The 12,414-nt window shown below is 44.9% G+C and overlaps 2 protein-coding genes and 1 long non-coding RNA gene across 3 annotated transcripts; all 3 read left to right on the top strand.

The window, feature by feature from the left end:
- The first annotated feature begins 95 nt into the window (after positions 1–95).
- Positions 96–2,525, top strand: LOC124341546. The gene is made up of 8 exons (XR_006918451.1): positions 96–368; positions 721–804; positions 1,227–1,687; positions 1,755–1,810; positions 1,879–2,035; positions 2,094–2,205; positions 2,300–2,410; positions 2,487–2,525. It is a non-coding gene; the product is annotated as an uncharacterized LOC124341546 (long non-coding RNA).
- A 386-nt stretch (positions 2,526–2,911) lies between these two features.
- LOC124340709 (uncharacterized protein K02A2.6-like) lies at positions 2,912–7,273 on the top strand. Its single transcript, XM_046793316.1, has one exon. It carries the CDS (start codon positions 2,912–2,914, stop codon positions 7,271–7,273), a length of 4,362 nt encoding a protein of 1,453 aa, XP_046649272.1.
- A 338-nt stretch (positions 7,274–7,611) lies between these two features.
- On the top strand, positions 7,612–8,824 carry LOC124341293. Its single transcript, XM_046794340.1, has 3 exons — positions 7,612–7,834; positions 7,940–8,461; positions 8,572–8,824. The coding sequence occupies exons 1-3, from the start codon at positions 7,831–7,833 to the stop codon at positions 8,757–8,759; spliced, it is 714 nt and encodes a 237-aa protein (XP_046650296.1). The 5' UTR covers positions 7,612–7,830; the 3' UTR covers positions 8,760–8,824.
- Positions 8,825–12,414: the final 3,590 nt, after the last annotated feature.

Raw genomic sequence — 12,414 nt, 5'->3', positions numbered from 1 at the left:
CGATTAATGGTTGCAACTTGCGAGTGACGGGTCGCAAGTCGAAAACAGCCTTACAAGATTGTTGTCGGTGAGAACTGAGAAGGTAACTAAGTTCCCAGGTTTCTCAGGTTTAGTTAAGTAGTTAAGAAATGTCGAATCACGAAGAATGTTTTAAAATTAAAGACATGCAGGAATACAAATCTTGCAATAAGGTAGAGAAATCAGTTTTTGCAGTGAAGTTATGATTGTAGAGAAAAGAAAGAAATACTATTACGAAGTGGTATTGCAAAACGTGAACGTACGAAATCAGCCAGAGGTAAATGGGATTGCTGGAATATAGTTCACATTTTGAGTTCTTCTTTGAGATCATTTTTCTGTGATGTATCATGGTATGTATCATAACCATTAAAATATAACCTTTTAAGTAGATTTTCATTCAAAGTTAGCTAGAAGGACGATATCCAATTACAACCCAGTAAACCTTTCTTGAGCAAGTCAGGAAACTTTGTTGTGGCGGTCCTGATAGAGAGAAATCTTAGCGATATACTATTTGATTTGAAATATTGAAACTAATTTAATACATTTTTGGTTCTTTTCCATTTAGAGTTAAGTTAATATTTTACACTACTTGGGGTTTACCACTTACTAAAGCCTAGGTTTGCAAATTAGTTTCTAGTTCTTGTTTTCAATGTTAATTATGAAGCTGCTAAAATAATGAATGGTTTCTTTGATTCTTTTAAGCTTCCCAACCTACCACATTTGTTTTTGTTTTAATTGGAGTAGTGGAGTAGCAGTCATGAAGTGAGAAAGCAGAAAAGGAAACAGGTATTGCTTTAATCTTCTTGTGTCTCTTTTCAACGCTACAATTCTGATATTTTTTATATTTATGTGTAATATTTGATTAGTTATAACTGTGTTTTGTGAGAGCTGTTTCTCTTAGTCTAGAGGAAAGAGCACTGGCATTCTTTGAGAGAACACTAGTTCTATACAAAACAAGTCATTTAGAGATTAGAATAAAGTAGGTTTTGTGTTGGAATTTATTTGGATAGTTAATGAGTGATGCGGTCGTAGGCTGCCAAACTCAAACTTTTCTTCTGTAGGAATTTCTCCCAGATATTAAGTAGAGTTCTGTTTTATTTGTTCCACCTTCTGACCTGCACCCACATGTTCACCAAGTTATAAATTATAAATAATTACAATGACAATTTGCTGATTTTTTTCTGATTTTTGAATATGGCTTTATGAAGATTTTGCGGTACCAGGCTCAGGAAAAAGAAACCGTAGAAGTCACTTGTCGCTCAAGTTCTTCCAGTTCTTCCAAAGTTGCTCATGGGACTGAGTACCAGGATTGTTCCAGTGTTAACATTTTTGCAACTATTGAGAACTTATTGACAGAGAAAAGAGATTTCTAACAAGGCTCAACTGTGTGCACATCATGAAATGAATATGGATTTATCATGTGTTTGAAACTTGGATAAGATTGCAGAGGAATATTTAAAAAAAGCCGACTGTCCTTCAAACGGTTCAAAATGGAAGATTATTCATTCACTGAAGAAACGAGTCAAATGACTCAAATTTCATTTGGTAAAGTTTTAAGCAATAACCATTTCATTTAGTTTTCATTTTGATATTGGTCGTTGTAGACCCACTCCCAGCAACGACAACCTGCAGAAGGAAAGGTACGTAAAACTTGTCATGCAGAGGTTGGGTGAGAACGGTATGTGTTACATAACCATTTGGTATTCATTTTGATATTGGTTGTTGACTTGTTGTAGACCCATCCCCAGCAACGTCAACCTGCAAATAAAGAAAAGGACAGTCACACTCGAAGGTCACGGAGAAAAACGTGTCATGCAGCGGTGTAACCATTTGGTATTCATTTTGATATTTTTTTTGTAGACCCATCCCCAGCAACGTCTACCTGCAGGAGCAAAGGTTAGTTTGCATTTCCTTGACGCTCGAAGGTCACGGAGATCATTACGTAAAAAGTAAAACTTGTCATGCAGTGGTGTAGAGGTTGGGTGAGAACGGGACGTGTTGCATCATTATCAAACAGGTAAAATAACCGCAAGGCTTAAGAGATTAAGAGAGGATGAGAAAAAATCGTTTAAAAGGAAAGAGAAAAGGCGAAGGAAAATCAGTCGAGTGAGTATCTCCGACACGGCAACAACTACTATTTGTCATCAACTGCCTTCTTCATTGTATTGAACCAGTTCACAATCATGGGTAAATATTCTTTTACTTGTCTTTTTGTATCAATTTCTATTGTGTTTTAGTCAGCTATTAATGCATATTTATGTTCCCATTATTTATTGTATAGTAAACTATGGCGTCGTGCTACTGTTGGTTGTTGTCCTCAAATACTACAACAACGAGGCTTCAAAGTATTACACTACACAATTGCCACGAGATGCATCAGCAAAGAGCCCGAGTAATACATTGTGATTCCATTCGTTTTAAGCCATAACCATTTGGTATTAATTTGATATTGTTTGTTGTACCCCCAGCAACAGAAACCTGCAGAAGGAAAAGGCTAGTTTGCATGTTGTTATAGTCTCCGCCTAGGCCCTGTCTCCCCCTCTGTCGTAGCTCGACATCTGAGCCCCCTTGCGGCTCATGTCGGCCCTACTTCCTTCCGGCCATGGGCCAGTCAGTCTTGCCTTAGTGTTCTGCCTGTACAGTACTCCCATCCCGTCGTTCAATACAGTTTGGTTAACTCGGACCTCAGTTTGTTTGTCGATCCTCGTTAGATCATAACATGGCGCAGTTGATAACTTAACCACTTATTTCGACTCGAGTGCTACAATTCTACTTTGCTAAAGTGGGTGCTTTCTGAGAGCATTTTCCCCTCGTGGCTCACGTGTTGGCCGCCATCTTAGACAGTTTTTGATCTCGTGTCCCCTGTGTGGTTTATCCGTCCTTATCTGCCAAAATGTCTGTCATCGGCAGTATTGGCGATATGCCACGAGACTATATGATCATTGACATTCCCGACGATGAAATCCAGCACCTCTCTCACGCCCAACTCATCGCTTTAGTGCACGAGCAAAGTCAGAAATTCCGAACGGCCATGGAACGCGAAAGGTCGGCTCATGACTCAGAGCTTGAGGCTCACATGGAAGAAGATCGCCTTCGTCGATCCGATGTTCGTCCCAGAAGCCATAGTGAAGTGCCGGACGAACTTGACCGTGATCGCCATCGCGAACGTCGCCGCCCAATCAACGTGTCGTGCATCGATAAAATGGCGGGTGATATTTCTTACCGTGACTTTTTGACTTGGCGCAACAAGTGGGACGATTTTTGTTATCTTCAACGGATTGCTGAATATCCGATACGTGAACAAGCTGCTGCATTGCGTATGACTCTGTCCTTGGAAATGCTGCAGACGGTCGAGATGGTACTTGATATCTCTCCTTACGACCTCTTATCGGCAGATGAAATTCTTGCACAGATCGCACATTACATTCGGAAGAAACGCAGTGTAGCCTTAGATCGCGTCGAGTTTGAAGAATACCGTCAAGACCACGGCGCCACTTTCGACGAGTTTTATATTGGACTGCAACGCATCGCCAAGTGTGCTGATTTATGCCAACATTGCTTTGATCAGCGTATGACAACGCGTGTCATGAGTGGCATCTGTGACCAGGAGGTGCGTAAAAAACTGCTCGCTATCACACCGTTCCCATCGCTACAGACCGCAGTTGATCTATGCCGCAGTGAAGAAGCGGCCGGCAAAAACGAATCTTTGTTGAGCCGTTCTGGTGCGACTTCAGTGAACGTGGTAAAACAGCCGGAGGAAAAGGGAAATCGATCCCGCACGCATTTTCACCGCCGTGGAGAACACAGGGATGGACTCAGGTGCGGAAATTGTGGCCACCCCCCTCATGATTCTGGCAAAGATTGCCCAGCTAAAGGTAGAGAATGTCATAATTGCGGCAAGCCGGGTCATTTTTCGACGGTTTGTGACAAGCATAAAGCTAGGAGCGAGAAACAGGACTCAAGCGTCAAGAAACTCGCAAGCATTCGCCTCGCACACGTCGCAGCTGCACGTCGTGCCCCAACCATCCAGATCGGTATTCATAATCGGTCGGGTGGACACCTCTACACCGCCACCGCTATTCCGGACAGCGGCGCGGAAGCAACGGTAGCCAGTATGGCAATTCTTCGATTGATGGGTGAAGACGTCAATAATCTGTTGCAGAACGGTGTCGATAGCCTGACAGCGGCCAATAATTCGTCACTGGAATGTGCCGGTCGTCTCGAACTGCAGTTACACTACAGAGGCCGATCAGTTACTACATCCATCTTGTTCAGCCCCGAGCATGACGGAATGCTGCTTTCTTGGTTCGTGTGTGTAGAACTAGGCCTTCTTCCACCCTGCTATCCGGAACCCATCATGATAAATACAATTGTCACCGCCTCTCCACCTCCAATCGACATGTCAGATATCCCAGCTTTGGAACAAAAGCTCTTGTCTGACTTTGAAGATGTCTTCGACGAGGAAGGCCCGTTGAAAACGATGGCGGGCCCGCCAATGTCAATTGAATTACTGCCGGACGCCGTTCCTTTTGCAGTAAGCGGTGCTAGACCAATTCCATATGCCTTGCGTGATAGGGCTAAGCAAATGCTGGATGACATGGAAGCCAACCAAATCATTGCCCCTGTCACCGAACCAACGCTGTGGACTCATCCAATGGTAATCGTCGAAGAGCCGAACGGAAAATTGCGGTTCTGTGCTGACCTGACGAAACTCAACCAGTACGTGAAACGCCCTTATTACCCGTTAGTTTCGCCAAAAGACGCTGTATCAAGCATCGCCAGCGGTGCAAAAGTTTTTAGCACGTTTGACGCCCGACATGGATATTGGCAGATTCCGCTGGATGAAGAGAGCCAACTCCTGACCACCTTTATCACCCCGTGGGGGCGATACAAATTCTTACGTGGACCGATGGGCCTCTCATCAACAGGCGACGAGTTCTGCCGTAGGATGGCAGCGGCACTAGGTCATTTGCCAAATCTTCATTGCGTCGTCGACGATTTGTTAGCCGCCCATGCTGATCTACCGACTCACTACAATGCTGTCCGGGAGATTCTGACCGCATGCCGAGAAAATAAAATCACCCTCGGCGCGGCCAAATTCAAGTTCGCGGCCAACTCGGTACCTTTCGCCGGATATGTTGTAGGCAGTGACGGCATTGCTGCTGACCCAGAAAAGCTATCGGCGATTGCTGATTTTCCACGCCCGGTCAATATCACTCAGCTGCGATCATTTCTTGGTTTGGTCGGTCAGCTGGCCGACTTTTCCGATGAAATTTCAGCTGCCGCCGGTCCATTGCGGCCGCTCCTACGCCAAGGCAATCAATTTGTGTGGTCAGCTGACCAAGAAAAAGCTTTTGAGACCGTCAAACGCGCTTTAATATCCCCTCCCGTCTTGGCGAACTTCGACCCATCAGCTGAAACAGTTCTGCAGACGGACGCATCAAGAAAAAATGGCCTCGGATACGTTTTGTTACAGCGCCAGGGCGACCATTGGAAGCTCATTCAGTGTGGTTCGAGATTTGTTTCAGATACCGAGAGCCGCTATGCTATGGTCGAACTGGAGCTGTTGGCGGTTGTTTGGGCTACAAAAAAGTGCCATCTTTACCTGGTCGGCCTCCCCAAATTTACCCTCGTCGTCGATCATCAGCCGTTAGTAACGATCTTGGACCGTTATACACTGGATTGTGTCGAGAACCCCCGTCTGCAGCGTCTAAAGGAGAAGTTACAGCGCTACGTCTTCCAAACCGTTTGGCGCCGTGGTAAAGACCACGCCATCCCTGACGCGCTTTCCCGCGCGCCCGTTGCTGACCCAATGCCCGACGATATGTTAATTCGAAGTCTTGACGACCAGGCACGCGTCACAATTTTCAACATCGTTGCAGCTATCGAGTCAGATGAAGACGTTGAACCAGCCTCACACTTGCCAGATCCCCTGCTGGCCGATCTACGTTCCGCAGCGTCGTCAGACGATGAATATTGCGCCTTGATAGCCGCAGTCCAGGACGTGTTCCCTTCGCGCCAAGAAGAGTGGCCGATTTCAATCCGCGGATTCTGGAAGATCCGCAACGATCTGTGGACCGATGACGGCCTAGTGTTATACAACAGCCGTATAGTGATCCCCCCCTCCAAACGTGCCGAAACATTACGCAAATTACATTCTGCGCATCAGGGCATAGAGCGCACAAAACGTCGTGCCCGTCAACTCGTCTATTGGCCAGGCCTAACCAGCGACATCACCAACATGGTGAGAGCGTGTGAAACATGCCAAAAGGCGTTACCAAGCCTCCAACGCGAACCTCTCATGTCTGATCCCAGCCCAACGCGCGTGTTTGAGGACGTCTCCGTCGACATTTTTTGTCACGCCGGCAACCATTATTTGATCTATGCTGATCGGTTATCGGGTTGGCCGGCAGTGTTCGAATTCGTGAAACGTGATCTTTGTTCCCGCGACGTGATTCGGTCGTGCATGCGGTGCTTCGCTGATTTCGGTGTTCCCGTCCGAGTACGTTCTGATGGTGGCACCAACCTGACATCGGCTGAAATCCTAAATTTTTTCAAGAACTGGGGCGTAATTTCCGTCAATTCGACACCCCATTACCCTCAATCTAATGGCCATGCAGAAGCGGCCGTCAAGGCTATGAAGAATCTGGTCCAAAAAGCAGCCCCAAACGGCCATCTGGACACCGACGCCTTCCAACAGGGCCTATTGGAGTGGCGCAACACCCCCCGTGAAGCTGGTCTATCGCCGGCCGAAATTGTCTTCGGCCATCCCATCCGATCCATTCTGCCGGCACATCACACCGCTTTTGCCAACAAGTGGCGCGAGCTGATGGACTTATCGGACCGCCTGGACGATCAAGCCGAACGTGTGAAAGCCGCATACGACCAGCATGCACGCCCATTACGTCCGCTACGAGTTGGTGACTCTGTCCGTGTCCAAGACGCTGATTCTAAGCGCTGGGACAAGCAAGGCATCATTGTGTCAGTCGGCGAAAGCCGCGACTACCGCGTCAAAATGCAAAGTGGCCGGATTTACTGGCGAAACAGAAAATTCCTCCGCCTTGTTTACCCCCCGCTCGCCACCGATGCCGACCCAGCTGCCCCGTCACCCGCAATCGACACGAATCCGGAGGAGCCCGGTCCACTGCCTCCGCCGGATCATTCGTCAAACCAGCGCCGCCGTCGGGTTAATTTTGATCTCCCCCCTCGTCGCAGCAACCGTAACAGACACCCCAAAGTGCCTCACGATGCTTAAATTGATTTCCCTATTGTCATTCGATCCTGATCGCGAAAATTTTGTGTTTGTTAAGTTGTCATGTAATGAAAACTTGGTGGGGAGCTGTTATAGTCTCCGCCTAGGCCCTGTCTCCCCCTCTGTCGTAGCTCGACATCTGAGCCCCCTTGCGGCTCATGTCGGCCCTACTTCCTTCCGGCCATGGGCCAGTCAGTCTTGCCTTAGTGTTCTGCCTGTACAGTACTCCCATCCCGTCGTTCAATACAGTTTGGTTAACTCGGACCTCAGTTTGTTTGTCGATCCTCGTTAGATCATAACACATGTCCATGACGTTCTTAGTTCACGGAGATCATTACGTAAAACGGGTCATGTGGTGGTGTAGAGGTTGGGTGAGAACGGAAAGTGTTTGCTTCATTATCAAGCAGGTATAATAGCCGCAAGGCTTAAGAGAGGGGTCAGGGTGAGAAGAAGTCGTATAAATGGCGAAATCAGTCGAGTGAGCGTCTCCGACACGGCAACGACTGCAGCGCACTATTTGTCACCAATTGCCTTCTTCATTGTACAACCAATTCGCAATCATGGGTAATCATTCATTTTTATTTCGAGTTGTGAATCAATTTTATCTTGTTTTCACTTGATATGACCAGTTATATTCGATAATTAATGTTCAAATCGTTCATTGTTTAGTTAACTATGGCGCCATGCTGCTGTTTGGTGTTGTATCGTTAATGATTGGGTCGACCACGAGTGTACTGACGTGTCCTGGACATGGTGGGAACCAAGCAACAGCAACGAAAGAACTACACCACGCCTCCGCCTTACTACGCAACGAAGTCAACATACGCAACATCTACTTACTACGCCGAGGCCCCCAAGTGCTACACCACCAAGTCTCAAGAGTTACGCGACAGATTATGCTGCCCCGAGTTACAACACCAAAGCGCCTCAGTACTACACCACTGAGTATACTGTCCCAGCCTACTACACCGGAGTCCCCAAGTACTACACGACTACGAATGCTGCCCAAGCCTACTACACCGAGGCTCCAGCTTATTTCAATGCCAAAGTGGTCGAGGCCACATATTACACAACCGCGTACACTGCCACAGTTTACTACACTGAGGAACCCAAGTATTACTCTGCTCCAAGCTACTACAAAACTGAGGCTCTTGTTTACTACATCAAGCCACCGAGTATTACAACCTAATGGTAAATACTCTGTTTTTACATGGAGTTTTGTATCACTATTTTTGTTTGTTTGTTAATATGCCTGTTATTATTGAAGATTTTCAAAATTGTTAAAATTTTTTACCGTCTAGTTAACTATGGCGTCGTGCTGCTGTTGGTTGTTGTATCCTTGGTGGTTGGGTCAACCACTAGTGTACCTATGTCTCGTGGGAATGGTGGATACCGTACCACAACGCCGCCGTCTTACTGCACGACAAACATACGCAACAACCCGATGCTACACCACCAAGGCCCCAGAGTAGTACACCACAACTTATGATGTCCTAAACTACTACACCGAAGCCCCAAAAAATAACTCTGCCCCGAGTTACACCACCAAGGCACCCGAGTACTACACCACCAAGGCACAGGAGTACTACACCACCAAGGCACCGGAGTACTACACCACCAAGGCACCGGAGTACTACACCACTAAGGCACCGGAGTACTACACCACCAAGGCACCGGAGTACTACTCTGTTCCCAGCAACTACACCGATGCTCCAGCTTATTACACCACCAAAGCGGTCAAATGCTACACCGAAGCGCCCAAGTACTACTCTGGCCCGAATTACTACACAGCGGCTGCTCCTGCCTACTACGTTGGACCGAAATACTACACTGAGACTCCAGTTTACTACACTACAACCCACGCTGCCCTCAGCTACCATAACGAGGCTCCGCTCCCATACCGATGCTCCCAAGTACTACAATACCAAGGCACCCGAGTATTATATCACTACTTAGCCAGTTCCGACCTAATGCACCGAAGCTGCGAAGTATTCCACTGCCCCGAGTTACTACACCATCAAGGAACCCCTGGATATTATATCACAACCTACGTTTCTCCAGTTAAGTACAGGGAGGCGGAGGCTCTTAAACACTAGAGTCGAAATTTCTGATTTATTTATTTGTGTTCAGATTTGTCGGTCATATCTTAACAATTTCTAGTCACTGGGTAGCGTTGTTGATCTTAAATGAGAAAATAAATTGTTTAATTGTAACCATCTTCTACGACTTTTCTTAACACCTTCAAGCCTTTTCACATTGCGACTATTTCATATGTTGGAGTCGCTTCTATTGTTGAGTCGCTTTGCATTACGAAAGAGACATTAAGTTTTTAACTGAATTTGGCGTAACAAAGTAGTTGCAGATAGCGTTTGGTTCTTCATAGAAGTTTAGAAACTTATGTTAAACTTAAGAGTTGAAAATATGTTGATACAACAACACTATTTTGCTAAAAGTTATAAGACAGAAAACTTAAAAAAGGAATTGCTTTATTTCCCCTCCACCCACAATTCCACCACATTTTACAGTCACATACATACATAGTTACATACATACACTAAGTTAACCCATTGGCTGCCACGCCATACAACTCGTAGGTTGTACTCTCTACTACTCTACGCGCCATGTCTGAAGGATCCATGACCAAGGTGGGACTTGCCATTGCTGACAAGTCCGGGCTGACACGGTGACAGGAGAAGATGGAATGCACAACCTCTAGAATCCATCACCGCATCGACAAGGGGAAACTATGGTGCATTGCTTAACGGCGCCTTGCGGCGAATTTTGGGATGGTGCGACTTTCCGACCCTGCGGCATGAAAACCACGAGACCCAACAGCGCGGCCCGTGCTAAGGAGCTAGGGGAGAACAAAGGCGTGGCAGACAACGGGTTAACTAACACAAACGAAATAATACCAACAATACGATGATCCACGTTGATGACGAGTTTCGGTGTCGGTCGCGATTGTCCCTTTCCGTTGCCAGTGATGGTCCCTTTCCGTTGCTAGCGATTCTCCCATTCCATTGCCAGAAGTATTTTGTTAGCGCATTCTAAATCAGATTTTAAAAAATTTGATTAGAATACAATACACACAACCTAAATGTGAGTAACTTGTAAATGATGAACTTACATCCATTCACTCCACCGAGTTTCGTTCGCACCAGGATCAGGGGCAACATCCAACGGAGACCGGTGACGACAGTTAAAGATGAGAAAATGCATCTTCTCGACGTCTCCTCTGCATTACCTGAATAAAGACAAAACAATTCTTATTAAGTGATATGCCAATAATAGTTACATAATAGTCACATAATACATATAGGTTCATTGATCTGGTTTTTTTGCTCAAAACTTCAAGGGCGCGCTTTAAATTGCTTAAAATCTACCTAACAATATTAAGAACTGTACACATAACAAAGCTCACTTGCTAGTCTTTAAAAAAAGTTCCGGAAGTAAACCGGAAGTAACCACAGCGCCTCAACCATTGAGCTGTCGTCAATTTAAACCACATATTCGTGATCTCCATGAAATTTGGGGTCGATTAGATATGATTTAAACGAAATCCAAAATTTGGCCAAAATCGAGAATTTTCCTGAACATAGTTCAGGAAAATTTTGGAAACCGGAAGTACGCGTACGTACAAATGAACACATGAACTCTACCACAAATTTACGAGGATCACGAATATGTGGTTCTTTTGTGCGTGGAATGAATATTTACTGAACTACTGACTGAAATGAGAAAACCGGAAGTAGAAAAAAAATCAATTATCGAAAATTTAACAAGTGAGCTTTGTTGCTGGAATAGTAATCGTCAGTTATCACTAAATATTTCAACAAAATAACTGCCAATAAATGTTTAAAGAGATGTGCAAAGTAACTGAAACTGACTGTTTTGACAGCTGCAAATTATCAAAAAGCCATCTAGCGTTATAAAAAAGAAACGTCAAGAGCGTAAGAACTAAGAAGGGCCTGATTTTGGATACTATTACACAGACAGAGTCTAACACAACTAAACTATTGGTAGATAACCTACGAAAATAAGTCAATTGTTGGGTACCTGGGTATAATCCCGTGGTGAATGATTACAGGTGTGTAACAGCGGACGGAAGCGATCATGAAGTGGTCCAGAAACTCGCCAAGTCGCCAGTGAAGTAAAACAAATTGGTTTTAGAAGCAGGGAAGCTAGATGAGCGTACGTCGTGAAGATAAGGATCCAAACGTTGATGGAAGTCCCTCTTCTGTCATGGACAAAAGCCAGCGTTGGCTCAAGGATCTCCGTGCCAGGACCTCACGATTCCATGAAGAAACTGCATTGTAGATTGAAACTGGCGGCCGACTCGCGATCTCAGAGGACGTCACAAATATTTCTGTAAAAACGAGCTCGGAATTAAAAGGAAGCTTAAACAAAAATAACATTTTGGTGTCTTACTTGAAGATTTTAGATCAACCCCATCAAGCAAATCTGGTAAATGTACCCAAGCACATGGGACTGCACACTCTTCAAGTCACTGGAACTCTAAGTAGCAATGGGATAAGGAAAATTATCTACATTACTTACAAATTTACACAAATTTATCGATGAAACCCCTACCTATCTCTCAGCTGAGTTGCCTTCTAAATGGATGTAGAAGCGGTCTTAATAAAAAACATGCTGCCCAACTTACACTATCAAAAAAGCAAGGTTTGGAAAAGATCCTATGGTCCATGAGCAAGAATACCTACGTTATATGAAAATATGAATTATAACAGTTTCAATGCTTTATTTTTCTGGTGTGGTAGAAGTAATGGAAAATACCTTATCTCAGCACATTTTTCTAATTCCACTGTATGTTGGCTTCAAATGTGAGTTTCTCACTTTTGACAGCATATAAGGATCGAATGGATGGAAAACCATCCATCCATTACTTGTAACTGAGCAGTGAGCACCAAGTCAACTTGTTGGGATGACTGATTTTCTAGAATTAAAAGAAATGGCTGTAATATATATATAAGGAAACTAGATCAAGATGAACCTACACCAACGAAGTTCAATTCGGTATTTGGAATCACAAAAAAATATGAAAAAAATAGCAACAATTTGTTTCGCCATGTTTCTGCTGTAACAAAATCAATTGAAGTCAGTGGCATCTAGCGGTCAGTAAATAA

Source organism: Daphnia pulicaria, chromosome 5, assembly GCF_021234035.1.
Source record: "Daphnia pulicaria isolate SC F1-1A chromosome 5, SC_F0-13Bv2, whole genome shotgun sequence".
NCBI classification, from domain to species: Eukaryota; Metazoa; Arthropoda; class Branchiopoda; order Diplostraca; family Daphniidae; genus Daphnia; species Daphnia pulicaria.
This window is presented reverse-complemented; position numbering and strand designations above follow the sequence as displayed.